The 22,519-nt window shown below is 37.8% G+C and overlaps 1 protein-coding gene across 1 annotated transcript in view; it reads right to left on the bottom strand.

The window, feature by feature from the left end:
* adgrb3 (adhesion G protein-coupled receptor B3) overlaps positions 1–22,519 on the bottom strand; it is a 111,862-nt gene that overhangs the window by 48,216 nt on the left and 41,127 nt on the right. Inside the window, exons 2-8 of the mRNA XM_053332574.1 lie at positions 20,232–20,342; positions 17,612–17,773; positions 11,626–11,790; positions 10,647–10,811; positions 8,634–8,798; positions 7,986–8,087; positions 391–497 (exon numbers count right to left, since the gene is read on the bottom strand). Of these exons, the coding sequence (XP_053188549.1) occupies positions 391–497; positions 7,986–8,087; positions 8,634–8,798; positions 10,647–10,811; positions 11,626–11,790; positions 17,612–17,773; positions 20,232–20,342 (977 nt within the window). The remainder of the gene's footprint in view (positions 1–390; positions 498–7,985; positions 8,088–8,633; positions 8,799–10,646; positions 10,812–11,625; positions 11,791–17,611; positions 17,774–20,231; positions 20,343–22,519) is intronic.

The following is a 22,519-nucleotide window of genomic DNA, read 5'->3' as shown; positions in this document are numbered from 1 at the left end:
ATTTAAAAGGTAATAAAGTGCAGGTGAAGAATAACACGTATTTGCTCATAAAATCGTAAGTAAAAGTAAAACATGCAATTACAATACAAATGATAATTATGAGTTGTTTTTCTACCCATGCTGTTGTTGTTGTTGTTATGGTATTCTAACATATCTAATGTAATGGCAAACAGATGGGAACTTGCCTGAAATTCAAAATCAAAAAGATGAAGGGCTTAGAGATGACCATTCATTATATAAAGAAAAATGTCGTAATTAGTGTTTCAATTTGCTCCTCTATTGAAAGTGCTTAATCTTTGGCTACAGTGTGATGAGGATGGGGAAAACACAGGGGAGGTAATTTATGCATTGGAAACAGAGGCTGTGAGAGGGAGCTGACTTTGCACCTACTGATTGCTGCAAGTATCTGAATTCATTTGTTATGCATCGAGCATAGCTTGGCTGCTCCCAGAAGGCCATACCACGGTGATCCAAAGAGCAGCGTCGACTAGTGGTGCCTGTAGAAGGGAAAGAGACAGCGACAGATTTGGAGAGGAGAGGGAGCGAGTGAGGGATAAGACGGGAGATGAGGATGCAAGCATAGAGAGTTTAAGATGGAGGGGGTGGGATTAAGACCAGAGGGGAGGCAAAAGAAAGGCAGATGGAAGTCGTGTGGAGGGGGTTGGATACAGGAAAAAGAGAAGGACAGAAAAAGGGGAGGGAGATACAAGTATTAATTCTATTTCTGACTTATTATTCCCATATCTGTTGCCCATCACTCATCATCAAAATTAGTTGCTACACATTCAGTTTTGCAGTGGAGTTAAAGCACATTGTAGAAAGAGGGAGAGAGAAGTTTCTGGAAGGAAAGTGCTGCAGTATTTGAACAGAATTACTTTTTATACCAGCGGCACAGTCCCGTGCCTTTTAATATATGCACTGTGTGCTGTGTTAATACAACTTATAGTGGCATATCCAAGCATGCAGCAGCTCAGCTGTGATAGCTGTCAGGCATTTAAACAGTGATCCCGAAATAGAAGAACCACCCAATATCCACCCACGTTGCCACACACATCCTACATAGGGGTCCAACATCACACCTTCCCAGCTGTCAACCTGGTGGAGTGCACTTCACACATCACCCCACTGTTCCAACACAGGTGCTTGACATCCTGAGGAAAACTCCCACAGTACAAAACATTTCCCCTGGCATCCGCGCTTCACCTAAACCATTGCTATCTCTTGTTCTATTTCACTCACTCTCTGTCTTTCACACGCTAACACACACAGACAGGGATGGATCAAAACCACACCTCCTATGCACACCTTCTCCACAGCAGCTATCTGGTGCACTGAAGCCATGAGGGCACACAAAACACTGCTATATGCCAGGAGCACCCATGCAGCACCTTGAGACAACCCAGAGGGCAGCAGGAGAGGCCCACTGCTTTACACCGTGCTGAGCAGCTGTCTCCCTCCAAACTGGTCTCACCTGGGCAATTCTATTCACTTTCATATACTTTTAATCCAGGCTCCTGTCATTAAAGATGCCAGCATCCAACAGAAAATTCTCACAGATTTTAGTATTTTAAGTATTTTATGATGACTTGATTCACTTTAGGGTTTGTTTGTTTGTTTTTGTCAACATTCCCAAAATAATGTGTGCTTAAAGTGGAAATTGGCAAGAAGATACGAAGCAGTAAGAAAAGGTAACATTCAAAAATGACAAGTATTAAAGTATTAAAGTAATGCCACTTGCTTGTTTAAGTTTAAAAACCGTTGAAAGCGAATGATTTAAAAACATGACATACGTTTTTTGGCCCTCTGATGACCGATCTCTGACTGCTTTCATTCTAGTATTATACGATGTTGCAGTTTTAATGTGAATTCAGCAAGACTGGATCATATAAATTGCCTAAGGCCAACATCATTTTAATGTGAGATGCCTGGATGTGAGCTCATTTTTTGTTTACACAAACAGTTTTGCAAGAGAAAAAATAAAAAAATAATTATTTTAGAAAAAAAATGTTTGTGGTTCATTAGCTGTATAAAATAAAACCTAACACAGCACCATAATCAGTAGTATTTCATCATAAGAACGTCTACAAGCTGTTTTAGGTGGTCATGGGAGATGAGCAATAGTAAAAGTTGCATGTGTAAACTCAACGGACAGAGTCTAACAACACTTCCCTGTCATCCCTTAAGGTACATGTAACAGACAAACATGTCATTTATATTTAGTTTGACATATCTGTGCTTTGATCCGTGTCGGTGGTGGGATCAAACAGGGTCAGAGACGACAACGTGAGGCTTTCACTGTGATTCTGCACCAATCTGACATCTGTCCTTGCATCATCAGTGATGTATGTAGAGTAGGCTGAGTATGAAATATAGGTCAGTGGAAATGTGCTTGATCAAACCCAAGGCTGCACTCCACCGAGGCATTGACCTGTCACTGTCCGGTTTTACAGCATCCTCTACTTGCCAACCATTAGAGCAGAATTTTTATTCAAATAGTCTTCCCCCTTAGACATGTCTACAAATACTCACAAGAAGACTTTTAGTGAACTTAAGGTGCCTTATATTACATATGCTACACCAATACCTACCAGTGAAAGTATTAAGTCACTGAATATACTAGTATCATGAATAAAATGAGCACCTTCATTGTAAAGGATGATGTCTCATTTGTTTGTTAAGAGTACATGATCATTTTTCTCTGCATTAACCAGTGATGAGTTTGTTTAATAGCTTGTGGTTCTGTTGCTGTAATAGCTCCCTCTTTCAGCTGGATGACTTGAACTTTAATTGATAATTGAAATTTGAAGCACTCATTAGACAGGCACATAAATTACAGCCCATGAACCTTTTTTTGCATGTAAAACTAAAAATGTATGGTGGAGTAAAAGCATAAAGCATGGCAAAGGGGTCCAACATAACATAAAATTAGTACATTCTACTACTTGGCAGTAGCATTTAGTGAATCTGATAACATAATTGCTGTTTACTCTTATGTCAAATTGCACAAAAACAGCAAATAAGAGATTAATTAATCTAAGAAATGCAGAAATCTAAATTTTACGAAGCTTTCTTCTTCATTTTTGTCCTTTATGTGGTTTGAGCTTTGCACAGTAACTGAGAGTCACAGAGTCAGCCATCAGGGAAGTTTGACTAATTAGACAGAAGGCTGTTGTAAATGTCCTTTGGGTGTTTACCAATGTATGAACCTTTATTAGAGTGATATAAAGCAAATTAGTTCATCTGCTGTGTGTATCTATCCTTCGTGATCTTGTCTTTTCCTCCCTTCTCGCCTCTGGTGGCAGTTGTCATCCACGATGACCGAGGCATGGCTGAGGCCCCTGCACTGGGTGCTGTTCCTATGATGACCTTGATGATGACAGTGACTATACGACTGAGTAGGTGCTGATGCCCCTAACACATTTGGACACTTCACTCAAGCAGTCTTACTGCATTCATGTCGCACATTTTGTTGTGTTGCCTTTGCTGATCAATATTTTATCTTTGTTTACCCGCTCTCAGCCTTTACATGTCAGACTGTCCTGGAACTGTGAGGCATTTGGTTTCTTCTCTCATTTTTCTCATTGAGGGTTTTTGTCAGTTTGACCTTGTTCTCATTACAGGTCAAATGTTAGGAGGTTATATTTCATTTATTGTTTCATAATGTGAGACACCTCATACTGGAACTGTGATTAATAGCCTTACAAATAAATCTGACCTGGCCTGAAAAATTCTCCATCATGGTCTTTTTACAGTGGTCAGTGCCAGCTATGACAGAGGATATATAGAGAGATTAAACAGGGAATATTTCTACTATCTGTCATTTTATCCTTTTATCATGACACTGCTCCTCTACTGCACTACTACTGCTTGAGTCATTAAATCCTGTTGACCACCAGCAAGACCTGGACACACTGGAGCATTTCCTTAACCAGGGACCAGTAAGAATACCTCTACCATTCCTAGTTAATTTGACCTCCCTGTTCTAAACTGCTTCTTTTTAATGACATATCGTACCCCCTGATCCCTGGAAAATCCCCCCTCTATCAGAGGTTTTACAGTTTCTAAATGGTAACTTTGCAGGCCTGAGATTCACTCTTTAACTGTAGCCTTTAAGAAAATAAGTTTCCTGATATAAATGTAACAAAAAATGACGTCCTCTCTTCCTCTCTTTACACCAAACCTACAGATAAGAATGCACTTCTTCATGCTGAACACTTTCATCCCATACCTCTAAAGAAAAGTCTACCTGTCAGTCAACTCATTCGACTGTAAAGAATACGTGACGTTCCAGAAAAATATGATAAGAGCAAAGAAAAGATGTTTTTTGAATTTAGAGAAAGACTTTACCAAGAAGATTAGCTTGTATCTGCAAGCAAAAAAATCCTCCAAATCTAAACTGCACCTTATTTACTCCACTACATTCATTCCTAAGACTAATATCATCAGTGACATGAGTTTGAAAACACTGGGATATTCTTGCAAGGAATCCTTAAAGAACTACCTATAGTAAGTTTTAAAAGAGCAAGAAACATAAGAGACAGGGTTGTTAGAGCATGTCAGAATTCTGAAATGTAAAGTGGCGCCTGTATAAATTGCCAATACAACAAAAGCCTTAAGTCTTTTAACCTACCAGTGGAAAAAAACACTAACATTAAGGACCTAAATACCTGTGAAACAATGAATGTTGTCTTTATGATACATTGCCCATGTGGCAAAATATACAGGAGAGACATCCCATGGAGTGGATCACTGAACATAGTGAAGAATGGTGTAACCAGTCCTTGCAAGACATTTCAATGACATTTTGTCTCTATTTTTTTATAGGCATACTGTAGATGTGAATAAGTTCAGCCATTGAAGTTTTAATGTAAAAAAGAGAAGCATTTTCAGTTTCATAAGTTTATTTCCAGGGGGCATGAATGAAGACTTCTCAATTAATGAGTTTCTATAATGGTTCTTAAATATCTCTCATTTATGTGGTTTTGTAGTGGTTTTTATGATGTATTTTTTATGATGTATCTTGTTGCTCTTCCTGATTCTATATATAGCACTTCTTTTTTTTTCTTTTTAATTAAAGTGTGAAAAGTATGCTACATCAAATAGGCATATTTTCCGGTTAAGGCTTCTTCTTTAGAAACTAGAGAACCACCCCTTAGTTGCACTTTACCAGTTAATGGACAAAATATGGTGTCACCCATGTCCTTTACTGGATACCCCCCTTGCCTCCCTACCAGTCTGGGACACATGCCCATATATGCAATCAATGTTTGTAGATGCCCCATTGTATGATGATGATGTGTGTGCGTGCGAGCGTGTGTATGTGTAATGTGTTTCATAATGACCCTGATAAAGGCCAAAGACGTGTTGGTCTAGCAAGTTGTTACATATATTACAAGTGTTGCTGGATTTCTCACCTCATAAAAATAACAGCACATAGACTACAGCTATGGCATATATGTCTGTATTATAGCAGTCAATACAACCTATGTAACAACATCATTCACTAGCATGTGTGAACTAATTAATTATAACGTTATCTTTAAAGGCCACGGTCCACAACAATATAGCTTCTATTTCCTTTAGACTTCTTTTTTCTATATATAATTAATGTAATTAATTAATGTAATAGCTACTGCTCAGTAAAGAATAATAATGAGCTTCACTGTATTAAGTCAAGTGTTTCACTGTGACTGACAGACTTGGATATGACACAAACAGCAGAGACACCTTTTGGTGTAAATGAGATGCTTAATCAGTAAATGTTTTCAATTTACCTCGTCATACAGGAGGAGAAAACAATACAAAACAAAAAACTCTCACTGAGAGCTGGAAACAGCTTTGTAGCAGCAAACAGTTATTACCCATAAAACTAATGTCAAGCTGTAGAGCTAATGTCATGCTAGTAAATCTTACTCTGCATAACTTTGCTGCAGGTACAGTAAGCCATCTGTGCACAAAATGACAAAGTGTTTGATACTACATCTAGTTTGCCAGCAAGCCGTTTTATGGTTGTGGAAGAAATGCCAACTGAGAGCCTTCCATTTTTACAGCAGCTTATCGTGTCAAACCAACATAGCTTCAGCAGCCAACAGCACCACATTGTGTTGTTGCCTGTTTGTTACCGAACGGGCCTTCAACGAGAACAAAAGTAACCTGTATCACTGCAGCTTTATCAGAGATTGCCTTTATTTTTATCCCCTCCTTTCTTTTTCTCTTCTCTTCCTTTCAAGAGCTGAGTGTTATTCTCACCCTGTTTCACCTTGCATCCTCTGCTCTAATGCTCTTCTCTCTGTGCACATATTAAAGCTTCTGCTTAATGTCTGAAAACAGACCTCAGTGTGCTTTTCTTAAACAATGCTCTCAGAGTCACAGTAACCATTTTTCCCAACCACTACACAAGCTGTGAGCTGACGGGTGCAGCCATGAGTTACATCCCCGCATGTGGAAATAGGAAGAAGGGTTATGCGCCTCCACCTCAGATGTGAAACCAGGATTTGGCACCAGATATAGTTTTATTATCATGATGTTTTGCAGATTTTACACACCATGCAAAGATTAGGCAGGGAACAAAGCCGGTGCCAAGATTTTTTCTCTCCTGATGCTAAAGGGAAGCTTGACCAAAACATGTGGGGGCTAAGAAAATAGTTTATTTGCACGACTTTAAGAGTAACTCTATGAAGAAGTTCACATTTCTGCAATAAAAGCAGAAATGGCACACAGCACAATCAATATAAATGCAGTTTTTGATTGAATTTGGCCAAAGAATATTCAAAAAATAGCTTTAAGCCTAACACAAATGACAACAAGGCAATGACAAAAACATCTTTAACATGAAAAGGTAAAAGACTTCAACACAGTGCCCATGCACCTACAATTAATAACAACACAATACATCCAAAATGCAACAAGAAGTGCATTTATTCCATATGTATAATCAGACAACTATTCATCTAATTGGTCATCAAAACGTTGAAATAAAATTAATAATATCTACAATATCCACATATCCCATATATCTCATTGAGGCTTTAAATGATTGCCACAACGAGAAGTGCAATGAAATGAGTCTGGGCCTGTTAGCTGTGCAGACACTTCTAAAGAAAAACTGGCTATCATCACAATTTTAGTGATTATATATCTATTTCAAACAAAAATAACTTGTATGCAGATGACATACATGCATCCTGCTATGCATTGGTTAAAGTGTGACGGATTAAAAGTCTATCACAAACATCACAAATGAAAGGAATAACGGTGCAGCCATATAGAGAAGTGCATTTAACCTATGCCTGTCAACTGGCCAATAATATGCATGTGTCTTCTTGTTCCTCGCACATACAAATACGGTACATACGCAGCATGAGCACGCAGTCAAGGATGGGATTGGGGACAGAATGGCTGGTTATTAACCTTTACATATCTCTTTATTTAAATAAATAAATAAATAAATACAGATAGGAAGATACAAAAACACTTGTGTGTGTGTGTGTGGGGGGGGGGGGGGGTGTCATCACTGGGGATACGCAGTTTTGTGACATGACTATAGCATCCCCTAGCCCCAATGTAACACCATGCCTAGCAGGGAACTCATGTTATGTAACTTCTAAACTGAAGGGCATCTTACTCTTAATGTAGCCTTCAAAGTTAGTAACATTGTGGTGTGTATTAAAACAGTGATACAATGTCACTTGTGAGAATAAGATAGTGGCAGTGCTACCACTTAAAGTGACAGACACTTGATGGAAAATCACTGTGATTCAAACAACCCTTCTCTGAAAATATGTCAAAACTTAAGTCAATCACACTATTGTATGGTTCAGTAAAAGGCTCACTCCACACCATACATATTAAAATGTATTCCAACATTTTGTCACCTTTTATGGAAGAATGGCTCTTTTGATTCAACCTTAAAGCACACAAGAAAGGCAATAATCATGTGTTTATGCATGATAAGAATAGATCAGACGTATCAATCTGTTCCTTACCTGTGGCATTAGGTGGGCATCTGTTGAAGGCCAGTTCCCCTGAAGGTGTCCGTCTCCACACCATTGACACTGCATAATCCTCAGGACAAATCTCATACGGTGCTGAAAAACACAGTGGTACAATTGTTACTAAGTCAATGCAAAGAGCTTTTTAGAATTTCCAATATGATGCAACAATTTCTCCATGCTGCATATGAAGACGTATGGAAATATAGGAGATCAAAGCCGTATAGTGCTGGTGAACATGAGCATGCCTTTTGAGGATTATAATAAAACATACTGTCTTCTTCAATCATAACTTCAATGTGAACATTACATATTTAGAATAATGAAAAAAAAAATTGAGTGGCTTTATATTAAGACTTCACTCCAAGAAGAGATTATTTGGAAAATTTCTCAATAAGCTTTGATGATACTGTACTTGCATGTCTGTCACCAGTACTTCAATTTCTTCATTTATTGGAAAATATTCATAGTCATTCCCTACATGCGCTTATCTGCATCTACTCTTCAGATTGTGTTTTAACTGAATTCATATAACGAGACATGCTATTTCACTCCACAGAGATAATTATCTCTCCGCTTATATTCAGCTTCATGGTGGCCGTTGCATATTTAAGCCTACAGAACAATTATCCTTTGGCTTACCTGGACATCGCTGGTCACTGCACTTGCGGACTTCCTCTCCGGTGCCATCACACTGTTGCCCAGTCACCGCTGCACCCTGACACACCCGGGCTCGCCTCTGCCATCCACCATCACAGGACTTAGAGCAGCCGCTCCATGGACCCCAAGGATTCCACTGGCCGTTAGCTACAACAGAATCATTCTCAGTTAGAAAGAGATACTCTTGTTGCATCCAATGTGCCAATAAACAGATATCAACTAAGATGATATAGTACGTCACCATTTGCAATACTTATCTTGTGCTTTTCAAGCTTTTAATTAGTGTGAGACATCTAATATTGGATTGCATTTATTTCCTTTGCTATCCAGGTACTCAGTTTGCAGATTCAGTGCGATGGTAATGGTCCAAATATGAACAAGTTTACTCTGAATAATCAGGATAATGTGTGATTCATGACTAACAAAAATCTTCTGTGAGTAGTGATTATTTGCCTCACTTTGCCAATATTAAAAAAAACACATTTATGCTGAAGTTTCCAAAATCAGCAGCATGTTGTATGCCCTTGTAATGAACACAGTTAAACTGTAAATTAGACCAAAAAAAAATACAAAGAAAAAACAGATGCTCCCCTTCAGCAGTGTACTAAATCACACGCCCTTGTCTGAACAGAAAGGTACAACACCATGTGAGCAGGAAACACACTTCTATTCATTTTAACCTACGCTTACCCCTTTCTTCACACGTGCAGGTATTCTTTGTGTCCTACAACTAACCTCTGTCAGTGTTGCCTCCGGAAGAAAGAAAAAAACGCAGAATTCACTGTGACCTGTTGGCTAAAACTATCCGCAAGACATTGATCAAATCCCAGCAGATACTGAAAGCTCTGCTCCGAAATCAGAGCAGCTGATTTGTCAGATAGATGCATCCTCGTGTGTTTCAAAGAACTCATTGTATCAGCAGTCCTGGAGAAATTGATTCAAATCCTGCACAGGCCTTTATTGTAATTGCTAATCAGTTTGTTTACTTTATTGTTTTTTCTTCTTCATATTTTAGAGGAAACGTGTCGCCTTTTAACACACTCACTCATTAAATTAAAATTATTTTTGACAATTTCTGTAACATATTGGGTTTCCTTGAACTCCTTTTTTCTTTTGTTCCACAAAACAAGGCATTTCCTCTTGCAGTCATGGACATCACAGCGACATGTTAAATTATGGTAAAGACTGTATTATGCCAATAATGTTTGATCTCTCACCTTGGAGACAAATAGGAATTGCTAAATACGTAGGTAGGCCCCATTAAAAGAATAAACTGCATAATGCACCCTTTCAATGTGAAGCAAACAACAGCATCTCGTGGTTCATTATCATACACACATACTGTATTGAAAATACGCATTCACAAGCTACGTCAGTGGTCTGAGAGAAAGCGTGAGGCTGGCTGACTAGTTACACAACATTTCCACTGACTTTCAAAATTTGAGAGGAATCTCTCTGCCACACACATACCAATGAAATGCAATAAAAAAAGCCCAGCTGTTTTACACTGCTTCAGTGAAAATTGCATCAGGAGATTATGAGAGTGCTCAGGCCCTTCATATGATCAGACAATTCAAAGCCTGATGGGGACCACTAAGCTGACATCTTTGAGCCTCTAATACATCTATGGTGTTGACAGACAGTTTGGACAGCTAACCCTGAATTATGAGAAAGGCATACAGTATATCTAACTGGATTTTACAAATCCAATTGATAGAGCATGGTCTTAAACATTATTCTTGATTCTTACAACGCAGCTCTGATTCTTGATACAACGCTTGTGAAGGCACACTACACAAAGAGAACAGCTCAGTTAAGTCCAGCTCCAAATGAAATTTACAGTTGATAGCAATGACGATGGCAGTTATGATTATAATGACGATGATAACCATATGGGACGGGTTGTTTTTCTTTGTCTCTCTTCTACCCATTTTAAATCATAATTTGAATTTAGACATCAAAGCGGATATAGAATTAAGAGGCTCAGGATTTTACCTGTGCAGTCAGGATTATGGCACTCTCTGCTTTCTGCCCAGTGACCGCGACACTCAGATCCCCCATGGGCGGCCGCTGAGCACTGCCTGGTCCTCTGCTGAGTGCCATTGGCACAGGTCACCGAGCAATCGCTCCAAGAGCTCCACTCCTGCCACTGTCCGTCCACTGAGGCACCAACCACAACCCAACAAGCATGTCCCAAGTGAAGGGAAAAAGAGGGCAGACAGAAATGGGAGGAGATATTCAGATCACTATTCTCTCTCAGACTGAAAGCCAATGAAACAGACATTAAATGGAAAGAAAAGAATTACATTAATACTTGCGAATTTTGGAGAATTGCATTACAGCTGGCTTTCTGCTTTAATTTTTACAAGTTAGAAATTCTCAAAATAGCCAATGGTAAAAGGAAAATAAAACCTGTATTTTGGTAGAATACATTCATAATAAGATTTAGATGATTAAAATATCAAAAGCACAAACTGCAGAATATTCAAACTATTTGTTAGCTGCCTTTCATTTTCCCTGTCTGTGCCGAGGGAAAGCATTTGGGATTGAGTGGTTTTCACTGAGTCTGTTACCAGAGCAAAGCTAACATTTACTGTGTGGAAAAACTCATCATCACTAATCTGCTTACCATTCATAGGCAATTGCGAGTAAGTGATTTTGACGTCAGTATTACAGTATTGACTCTCAACAGGGTTCCCTAAACCACATTATTGTGTAAGCACTATTACTTTAAATGCACCACAAAAACTGCATTCATTCAGAGCTTTTACTCACCTTTGCAGAGCAGTACTGGATAAGATTATACAGCTGTACCTAAGGTAAACTGCTTCCATTCTTAATAAATAACTTATTGAAATTAGTTTATAATCATCTTTATGATTTTACCTTTTTTATCTATCCATAATCATGCCTTCAGGGATAATAGTTAATATGGTTATTTTTTAAATATATTTAGATAGCAGACAAATGATACCTGGGCATAGGGCTATGTTGCAAAGCTTAGTCTGGGTCTCAGGTCCGTCACATGCCCTGCCTCCATGCTGGGGAGGGGCACACATCCTAGTCCTAGTGCGGTGACCTCGGCCACACGTGAATGAGCACAGGCTCCACGGTGACCACTCCTCCCATACACCGTGTACTGCGGGCACAGAAAAGGCGTCAGGCCTAATCAATGTCTCTGCCTGCGCTACAGCATAAACAAACCCATCACAAACTGCACAGAGCCATAAAGGGAATAAAATCAATCAAAGTGATTAGAGACAAATCTAATGTAAATGAAACACTGAGCACACAGACAGTGTGGGGCTTCACAAACCCTCAGCCACAAGTGAGTCACCTCTTTACATTTAGCATTGATTATCAGATTTCAGTTTGTTGACAGTAATGATTAATAATACCTCGTAAACAAGCCTTATACAATAGTACAGTATACAGTATTAGTATTTTCACATGGCATATTCAATGTAATCGCAATGACAACAATTCTGACTTTCTTAGTGAAAGTGTGGGTGAGGTGCAGCAGGTCTGCACATGTTGAGTCTTCTTAATAGCAGTGCAGTGGACCCGCAGGTTAACATGGGATGACAATGGTTCTGCAAATCTGTCATTACACCAACATACTAATAATGATTTTAAACACAGCAGACACCCCGAACCTTGTTCCACAAATCTGAATAACCAGCCACATTTTACATGTTGTCCGGTGCATGTTAATGAAATGGCCATTGAGTCTAAATATCAGGCTAGACAGCCAAAAACTTCTTAAAAAAAAGATGAATTAATCATTTTCAAAAGGTGTCCCCACAGCACATGTGTACCTCTGTGCAAATAATGTCAGTTTTCAAATATCAAAAAATAATAATTCTTAATCCCATGTGGCATGTTGACATTTTTGGATGCTTGGTACATACTGATACTATAATCATTCAATACAAATACCAAAAACCTACATTTGAAAATGACATAAAAAATATGTATTTTCAAAGTTTTGGTCTTTATATAAACATAACAACAATGTTTCTGATGATTTCCTACATTCCTCTTTATACTGTTATTTATATCACTGTAAATATATTTCTGATAAATGCATCTATGAACGGTTACACTGTTGATAAATTAGCCATTCTTCCTCATCTCAGCTACTTATCAAATTACATTATTTTAAATTATTTCAAGGTATAGAGGTGCTGACAGGAGGTCTTGACAGAAGTGCAGCTTTAAAGCCATGGTAGTTTTTTGCCATCTATTAAAAACAATAGCTGGCAAAAGGCATCATTCCTCTCACATTTTGATTTAGCATCTTGGATTGTGTGTTAGCTTAACTGGATTCTGGTTGACAGATGGTGAGTTTTCATAGAACTGTAGAGAATATTTGCTATTGGCTCAAAGTTTAACTTTGGAGAAGGGAATATGGAAATCAGAGAAGCAGACAGAATTAAGATACCTCCTGTCCTTTCTTGGCACTTGCAGTGTTCCACACAGTGATGTGAAAGGATGAACGCACTTCTTTCAAAATGTAAGAGTTTAACCCCTGATATTAGCCTCTAAAGCAACTTGCTGGCTTCTTGATCTCACAGATAAAGTACATTTACTGCCAGAATTAAAGGCTCCGAATGAACTTTGGTTGGATGGAAATTGTATCAAATCCAAATCACAGACGTATGTGTCGACTAAGGATAACTGCTGTGCACAAAACAATTATATCAGCTAAGATGGTGCACAGGATTATGACAAGTAAATGCCATGTTTTTCATATACATTTGAGGCCATTCCAAGATTGAGCCACAAAGTAAAGGGCAGACTGTATGAAGATTAGCTGGGGACACAATTTATCTGATAGCATTTTATCATCTGTTGATTGCACATGGAATTGTCTGACTACTTTGTGCAGAGAGAATTGATGGTTTCTATCCATAGTTTGTGCAGGGGCTTAAAGTTACTGCAGAGCTGGATCTCAGAATCTGTTACAGAGTAGTTGGATGTTGGGATCAAGCTGATGGTCTGCCACAAGGCAAGCTACTGTCTGTCCCAGCACCCTTCCCCTAGGCGCTGCTTTGATGCTCTTAGCTAAGTGTCCCACGGTGGCCAAAGCATTTACTTTGCAAAATTTGAGTTCAAAGCAGGCGCAGACACCACAGCTAGCAATGATGGAATAGGATTCCTCCTCTTTGTGTGTTTTCTCTCTGAGCTGCAGCCATTTATTTAGAGGGACGCCCATGAGCAATCGCATTACGCTGCTAGAGGTGAAATTCTTGGACCAGCACAAGATGGTGGAAAAACGTAAATGCAATTCACAAGAATGTTTTTATTCATTTGTGGAGCTCAGATTCGGTTGGCTTTCTCATACCATACCAATGAGGTTTTACCATTTTGAGTTGTTTGCCAGCCTTTACTGCCAAACTGTATTCATCACACGGTTTTTATTTTCTTGTTGCATCTCTTGTTGCATCCCTTTTTTGTTACAGAGTAAACCTACAGTACAGTCAGCACCACACTAAATTAACATTGGCTCTTCTTTTGTAATTTATAAAGCTGTGGTTTGAGGGAAAAAGGGAAAAAAAGGAGCAATACTGCATTTGGCTGTTACAACTGCACATTCACAATGCCAAAAATCAAGATCAAAACATAGTCCTTAATGAATTGCTTTGGTTCTCTGGTCACAAGTCACAATCAATATTTGGCATTTTGAAATAATGTGCAAACAGAAAAGTCTGTTCATACTTGGACTCTAATTGTGACTTTTTATTGTTTCTTTTGTAAATATGAACTAGCTTTTCCAGTCATTACCTTTGATTTGCACTTTTTAATAATGGTATCATTTTGGCATGAGTTCTAACATGTTCTGTTCTTCAGTCATTAGGCAACATCTTGATTATTAACATGTTATATATTTAGACTGAACTCTCCAGAGTTTTCTTCTGAGAAATGTTTTTTGTAGGTACTTGATATTTGTTGGCCTATGTCTGTATCCATGGAGGGTATTGCTGCTCATGCTAATTACCCAGTTTTTCCTTCTGCTTATTTTAATAAAATCGCTGCTGCAGGTGATACAAAACATATTGCATCCTGCATACCATCCAAACATATCAGTTTATTAGCAGGTATAATAAGCAATAATAAAGATTTTTATGAATTGACTCAAGTGTTCAGTATGGCTCTAGGCAATTACTCTTTTCTAATTAAGTGCTGTTTTGTGTTCAAGCTATTAGATTTGTTTGACTTCTATGCAACAGATAAGGCTGGCATTCATCTATCTATTTTACCATTATGTTGCCTAACACTGCACTCACCATGCTGACAACAGAGAAGAAATATCACCCATGTTCAAAGATGTGGCTTCTTCAAGTTCTAGAAACAGGGTTTTGAATAGGATGAGTTATGAGGTTCTGGTTAGCTAAAAGAAAATAAAAAGCCAGTCTTATCCAGGGAAGTAAGATTGACTAATACATGTGACAATTTTTTATGACTCAGCCTGAAGTTTTTCAGTCATATGAATAGTATCTGTGGGAGCATTTAGAATGAAAATATATTTTACATGTTAGAAAACCTGCATTTTGGCTCAGTTTTTGGTTTGCTTTCCTTAAGGATGTCTGACTCCTTAGCTGATAAATGTCCCACTGTCCTTACAAGCTAGGCACTAAATTTGTCTACCTGAGGTTTGATGGTGCAGGTAACATACAGTTTACAGGGATTTTAGATATTTTTTGTTGTAATCAACTTCCTGTTATGAGAGTGGTAAGAACCAAATCAGTCAAGTTGCGGACTCGAATACTGAGACAATGAGCTGAAAGATGCTAAATCTGTCTGTAGGGACAACTGATACTAATTATATACATTTTAACTATAGGCAACTAAAACTACTTTGTTCAAAGTTGTTTTAGTTGCCTATAAAAGGAGGATAGTTATGTCATGGTTACATATTAACAAGATCCAACATTATTCTGTGCTGTAAATAACATCACCCTGATCCTGTAATCCCACTGAATGATGCCATTTGAAATAAACAGCGTACTGTAAAAATATCATCAGAATCCCTAATGGCTGAGCTGCTTTCTTCCTTCTATAAATTGTGAGACAGTAATATATCCCTGGGTGCTACCTGTTGGGTTAAAAGGGGACACTGGCATCATAAAGCAGAAGTGTTACTGTATTTTGGCATATCCACTGTGTTGGATGTACTGCAACTAAACTTGTATGGAGGTCCACAATTTATAACAGCATGCCTTATCTCAGCCTGCAGCGCCTGAACTACTGTTCACAGATCATGTTGATATTTTCAGTTATGATGATTGAAAGATTGTTTCTTCTTTTTAGACTGAAAGTGATGTCTCTAAATTAGGCATACTCTGTTTTAGAAATATCCTTCCACTTTGGCATCTTACAAGCTTTTTGAAGAAAGTGAATCGATCTGTCTGCCTTAAAGAATATTAGATATATACCTCATGCTTCATGTGGCACCATGCCAGTTGGAATTTTTTTCCCCATTCGTTTCTGTAGCTCTGTATGGTTAGTGCTTCATCAGCTCAATTTTAGAGCGTGACTCGGGAAAACATGCTATGATCCCTGTGCTATTTATTTTAATATATATGAAAGTGAAGAGACTATTTGTCTGATACTACAGACAATTCAGTTAATGAGGCTGCAAGACTAGGCTCTGACTAAAAAACTCATGTAACAATACAATAAATTAGGAATAGTGACATTTTTAGAAATTGCAAAGCCTCTCATCTGAACTCTCCCTCTCTCATTTTCAGTGAAAATGAAAAGCACTAGCAGTCTTACTCTTGTGAGAAAAGCCAACATTGCTTTAGAGTTTTATGGCCCAGTTATTTGGTGATAAGTGTCTCTGCATTGTTACATGATAGAAAGTTCTGGATCCAGAACTAGCCATAAGCAAACGCCTAATGTCTACAGGTCAAGATAACTCAAGAGCAAAAATAAATTCATGTGGGTAGCTCTGTAAATTCTGGTTCTGAATTATTAATGACTGTTCATGCAGATTAATGTGTATACCTGGAATTGGGCTATGTAGCTTGTTTTGCTTTGGAGCTTTGATGCTGTCTGACCTAAATATTAATGGCCAGAGTGGAGTCATACTAAGACTGGTATTTAGTCAGCTGCTCTTTTGGAATGACTCCTCTTTCTTTCTCTTTGTGTCCATGCACAGTAAGAGGATGCCCCTTTTGAAAACTGACAACTTCCCACTTATTCATGCCACATCTGAAAATGAAACACAGTACGTCATAGATCAGAATGTTAGAGGAATGCAGTTTAAAGTAGTTTTGAACAGTCTGTCTGTTTTTGATGCAGTCACAGAAGCACTCCTCTTAACAGCACCTCAACCAAATACCTTAACTCAACGTGGGCTCGTAATATCATCAGTAAATCAGCGTATTTGTCTGAGTAAACAATCCCAAAAATGGATTATTGGACTTGTTTAGAGCAACACACTGTCCTACCAAATTCATACGGGCAAACATTGCCGCGCTGCAATCACCCGTCAGAAAAGCATCTGATGCTGATACCTGACTGCCAGTGACTCATCTGCCATGCCATCATGGGTTGAGGAAGAAATGCCTTACAGCGTGTTTGAAGAAACGCAGCCAAGCGATTTTAAAATTCACGGCTGACCTTCAAGGAAATGAAGCTGACAACATATCAGTGTCTATTGCTCCCCGAGCTCAGTGCAGAACCACATGTCGTTAAACCATTTCAATGCCGATGAATTGCCTTACAGTTATATGAAATGGAAAACACAAAGGTGATCATGAAAAAAACAAACACATTCACAAAGTAACATCGAAGAGAGAAAGCATCAGATTAATAGTAATAATAATGATAATAATACATTATTAAATATACACATTGAAAAGTCTGTTAAAACACAACAACACATTTCCTCCCATATAAACAACAGATGAGCAAAACATTCATATTCAAGAATCTGCGGCTAACACTACCTGGACAAGGGGCAGTGTTATTGCAAACCCTTGATTCTCTTAAAGGGCCGCTGCAGTGTGTTCCGTATGGTGAGACACATGTTCTTGTTCGCACCTGCGACCCTTGACCGCATGTTACAGAGCATGAGCTCCACTGGGACCACTCCTCTGCACCTGATTCACCTGTGTGGGAGAAGGGTGACACTAGTTAAATGCAGCAATATGGTCCTGGGGCACGGCTAACGGGGCAGGGTGGGGCAAGGTGGGCAGGATTGAGTAAAATGGGGAGGGGCCAACATTAGTCACGTTGGGGTGAGGTGGGGTCTTTAAGATTTACAAGAACTTTATTGCACACTCTACACTACCTTTATGTGATCTTTGATAAATACTGAATTGGCAGCATAATTCTTTTAACTCATGATTAATTTATGAGCAGCAAAATTAAGTGTTTTGCATTAACAATGGAAAGATGTGTACATTAATCAAGCTTTTTAAACATGTTTAAATGTGCATTTATGCAAAGATCACAGAGAAGGCATAGCGTTGATTATAAAATTGAAAAGTAGACAGGGTTGCATTCTAACTGTTTAAATTCATAAAGAAATAATTCATGCATCTCAATGAAACAAAATATGTTTAGACAAAGTGATAAAATCACCATAAATAAACAAAACTTCATAAGAACATGATAACATGCAAGAAAGGCAACATCTGAGAAAATAAAATGGAACTTTAATGAGTGTTAGTTCAGAGAGAGGTCTGAAATATGGGTTCCCTTGCACTGCAGCAAACTACAATTCTGTGTTTTTTGACAGTGGTTTCATATTATTTTCAAATCCATCTCAACCTGTTAACTACCAGGGGTGGTTAGCTGAAATTATTCAGCAGATTACAGCCATTTTATGTGTTTGAATGTAGCTCAAAGCAGTTTCCAGGAAAATGAATCAAATTTTGAATGCCCAGATGTAGTTGTAATAACAGATACAAAATAAGAAAGGATTATGTTTCCATGGTCTGTGCCATGGAGCCCAAATGGAAGTTTTGGCAAACAGACTTTTGAGTAGTATAAGTCTGAATGCTCAAATATTATCACTAAATAATCATATTGCAATTGTAAGATTAGTAGAAAAAGGACCATAGTTACATTGATCTCTTTTAGTTGGATTAAAAAGATTTATGAAGAGAAACCACATTAAGTATTTCTATTGTCATGGTCCAAAAGGGTCAAATATCAAAGAACCATGAAATGCTAAATCAAGGTGTATATTATGATGAAGCAGTGGGGTGAATTTCAAATCAATGGTAGCCTAAATGAGAAAAGAATAAATTATTCGGTGGCAAGTGAATGAACAATCAAATGCCTATATCCAAGTAGTCACCGAATAATTGATGTTTGATTATGTTAAACCCTCAGGTGAAGTATTCATGCATTAGAGCAAAAAATTTTATACAGAGAGGAATAGTTTCAATTGCAGCTCTGAATACATTTATGTCATTGGAAGTCATCAAATCATTTTGGAATTTTAGGCACAATATGCTTCAAAGTAGTTTATCAGCATGTAGCATCAAGAACACATAGTTTCAGCCAATAGGGATCTAAACTCTGCCCTTAATTTTGTAGATCATAAAATAGACTGAAAGGTGGATCAATTTGTTAAATGAGGCAGTACAGGGAGAGTAAATTGTGTGAGAATGAGAAACAGAAAAGCACAGCGATGCGACTCGACGGGGAAACAACATATGTAACAGCGTGTATGACATGGAGAAGTGTTAATGGGTATATGTTAGTACTGGTATGTATGTATGTATGGTATGTTGCAAATTAAAATGGGAATGAAAGGATTTTTTTTAAACAATGACAGCAATTTCAATGGAACAACACATGAAAAAAAAATCTAAACATTTCCCAAAAAAGTCAAAAAATCATAAATTAAAAATAAAATAAAATAAAAATCTCAATAGCAGCTAAATCTAAACCCACCCACTGAAAAAAGTGTTTTCTAAATAGAATAAAACAACTCAAATATGAAAGCAAAATTAAGGTTTTGTTGTAGAATTGCTATCACTTACTTCAATACCCTCTCAAATTATTGAAAATGATAAGGTGGTGAGTTACAAAAGTCATTATGAATTTAGATAATTTTCTTTTTTTAATTTGTCGGATGCTACACTTGATTAAGCCACATAGCTCCATTTTATCTCTAAGGGCAGCATCTATCAGCTGATCTTTTGCCAAGTATGTGTTTCATGTTTGGCTGAAGGGGTGGGTTTTTCATTGAATGGCATTAAACTGATCACGCCTTGGAGGAAGTGATTAACTACATCGGGGCCTTAGTTTTAAAATGCTGTTTAATGAATGTTCTATGAATATACTGTATGAGTAATTCACTTGCCAACTCACTATGTGACAATAAAACAAACAGACCCACAAAACCCAATTATGTTCTATATTCAAAGTAAATACTCATAGAGAAATGGGAAATTTATCTTTCTAGTTCATATGTAGCAATAGAGAATGAGTAGGAAAAAATAATAATGCAAAACATTTCCACTTAAAAGGTGCAGTACAAGAGAGAGCATGCATGATGAAATTAAGTTTAGTTAAAAAAAATAAAGTAAAGAAACATAACTATTGTATTACCAGTTTGTGCCATAAATTTAGCAGATTCAGCTTGCTCCTGCAGGGCCTTTGTGTCATGAACTGATCTTGGCCGCTGACTTTTTACTGTATGCTCTCCGATCATTCCATATTCTATGGGACAGAATAGAGGTTCATATGAAAGCTAGGCTTAAACAGGATCTTCTGAGAACAAAAGCTTATTACATACTGTTTTTTCAGGATATTCGGAAAACCAACTGCAGTACATGGCTAGAAACAAAGACCACACAAGTTTGTATTTAATTTGTCCTTTACTCTAGGGCATAGAACAATGCAAAGAATTTATAAGGGTGAGTTGGAAGTATTAATTGAGCTTGAAAGCACAGCGTAGACACATAGCAAACATGCAAATAAACTCACACCGGTTTTAAGACTCTAACACTCCATCAAACCAGCTCCCTCCCCTCCCACCCTCCTGCACACCCAGAAAAGAAAAGAAAAGAAAATGAAAGTAAAAATGTGTAAGCCATCAGAAAGCCACAGAGGAGGGGGTCATGGACATAACATGCTATTGATCCACATGTCATCTTTGTGGGATTTCGTTTTGGTTGACCAAGTCCAAAATATTGTGAGGAAAATTAGACAAATGTATTCTGAGCTGTATCCATTACAAAGCGTGCCCTCTTTGTTTCCCATCAAAAGGGACAAAGAGACAATGAGTACGATGTTCTGACACCACACTGAGAAAAGTGATGCTATATTGCATTGCATTAAGAATTTGCATCAGCTATTTTAAGTCAATCTGACACACCGTAAAACAACATTTATATTTTACTCACTTAAAGAGCTCATGCAAATTGTTTTAACTTCCTGTTTTTTTTTATTGAAAACTGGCATTACTTTTTGCAGTGTGGTCCTAATGAGGTGATTTTATCATTTGCAAATAGGCAATGCAGGTGATGCATCAACAACAGATTCACACATAGCTTATGTTAGTACATTAGACAATACAATGCATCAGCCAATGATAGGGAGGATGTTTAAATCATCAATTCTAATATAGTTGGTAGCCTCAGTTTCCTGGATTCCCTACAGCAGACTGTGAGCCTAGAAAGACTGACCTCCCTCGCAGTGAGGCCTAGAGGAGGAAATCTGCCATCTCATCTGATCATGTTCCACTGAAAGCTTTATGACTAATTATGCAGGAAATAACTTGACTGTAAAAGAAGGCAGTTGTCTGATCCATGCATCAGACTGTTGGCATTAATTAAATCAGATCAACAAATATGTGCCATAATTGGATTAAGAAAAAGTACATTAATATATTGAGACCCAAAAAAAGTGACTCTGGGTTTTAAGCTACATTCAAACTGCATCTCTTCCTCATATAGCATGAAGTGTATTTGAGTTACATTTTTTTGATATAAGAATATATAATGAAAGGAGAGAAAGTTGGCAGATAAACAAGCATCACAGCATTTTGATGCTGATTGGGATCTTCAGAACCCTAACCACACAAAGTACCAGGCTTCAGAAACATGTTCAGAGGTATTTCAGTCTGATTTGATTGTGTCCACATCTGTTTTGTCCAAATTAAGCAGCAAGTACAATGTGAATTCTGTGCTGGACAAAGAATTACCCTGATAGTCAGACAAACAGCAGGCAGGAGATCTAATGTTTAGTCACTACTGTAGATACTCTTTATTGAGTTTTCATGCTCTATGTGGTGTCTTGGATCAGGAACCAGTTCCCCATTTGGCAGATATAAAAAAGTCATCTGATTTAATCAACATGAATGTCTGCTACTTTGCAGGGAGTCATACAAAAAGAGGGGCACACTGCTTTTTAATGAATTTATACAAATTAAACTAAAGGCTAGTAGCACTTTGATGCCACTTGTCGCTGTGGGGCTGGATGGACAAAAGAGCCATGACTTATTTTAATGCTTTTACTATTAACATATAATGTTTATAATGCAAAAACTTGAAGAATGTCATATAGACACCTATAATATCATGTTTTCCATTGCATAGCAACAGTGTTAGAACCTACAGAGCTTCAGTGTGAAGTTCAGTATTAAACTGAAAGAAAATAATCCCCAGATAAATTGCTGTTCTATTATTTACATTAAGAAAAAAACCCAATGTGAATAAACTGGTTAGTAACTGTATCAAGGAGAACATATATTGAGCCAGAGGCTGTTGTCCTTTTTAAACACTAATCAACGACGTGTCTAGCTTGACAAATCATTGATCATAATGCTCTCATACCTTTGAAAATGATTTGCCTGTGCAAAACATTGATCAACATAGTCCATTAAACTGTGATAT

The sequence above is a fragment of the Scomber japonicus genome, chromosome 14 (assembly GCF_027409825.1).
Source record: "Scomber japonicus isolate fScoJap1 chromosome 14, fScoJap1.pri, whole genome shotgun sequence".
NCBI lineage: Eukaryota > Metazoa > Chordata > Actinopteri > Scombriformes > Scombridae > Scomber > Scomber japonicus.
The sequence above is the reverse complement of the archived record's forward strand: the minus strand, read 5'-3'. Positions and strand labels throughout refer to the sequence as shown.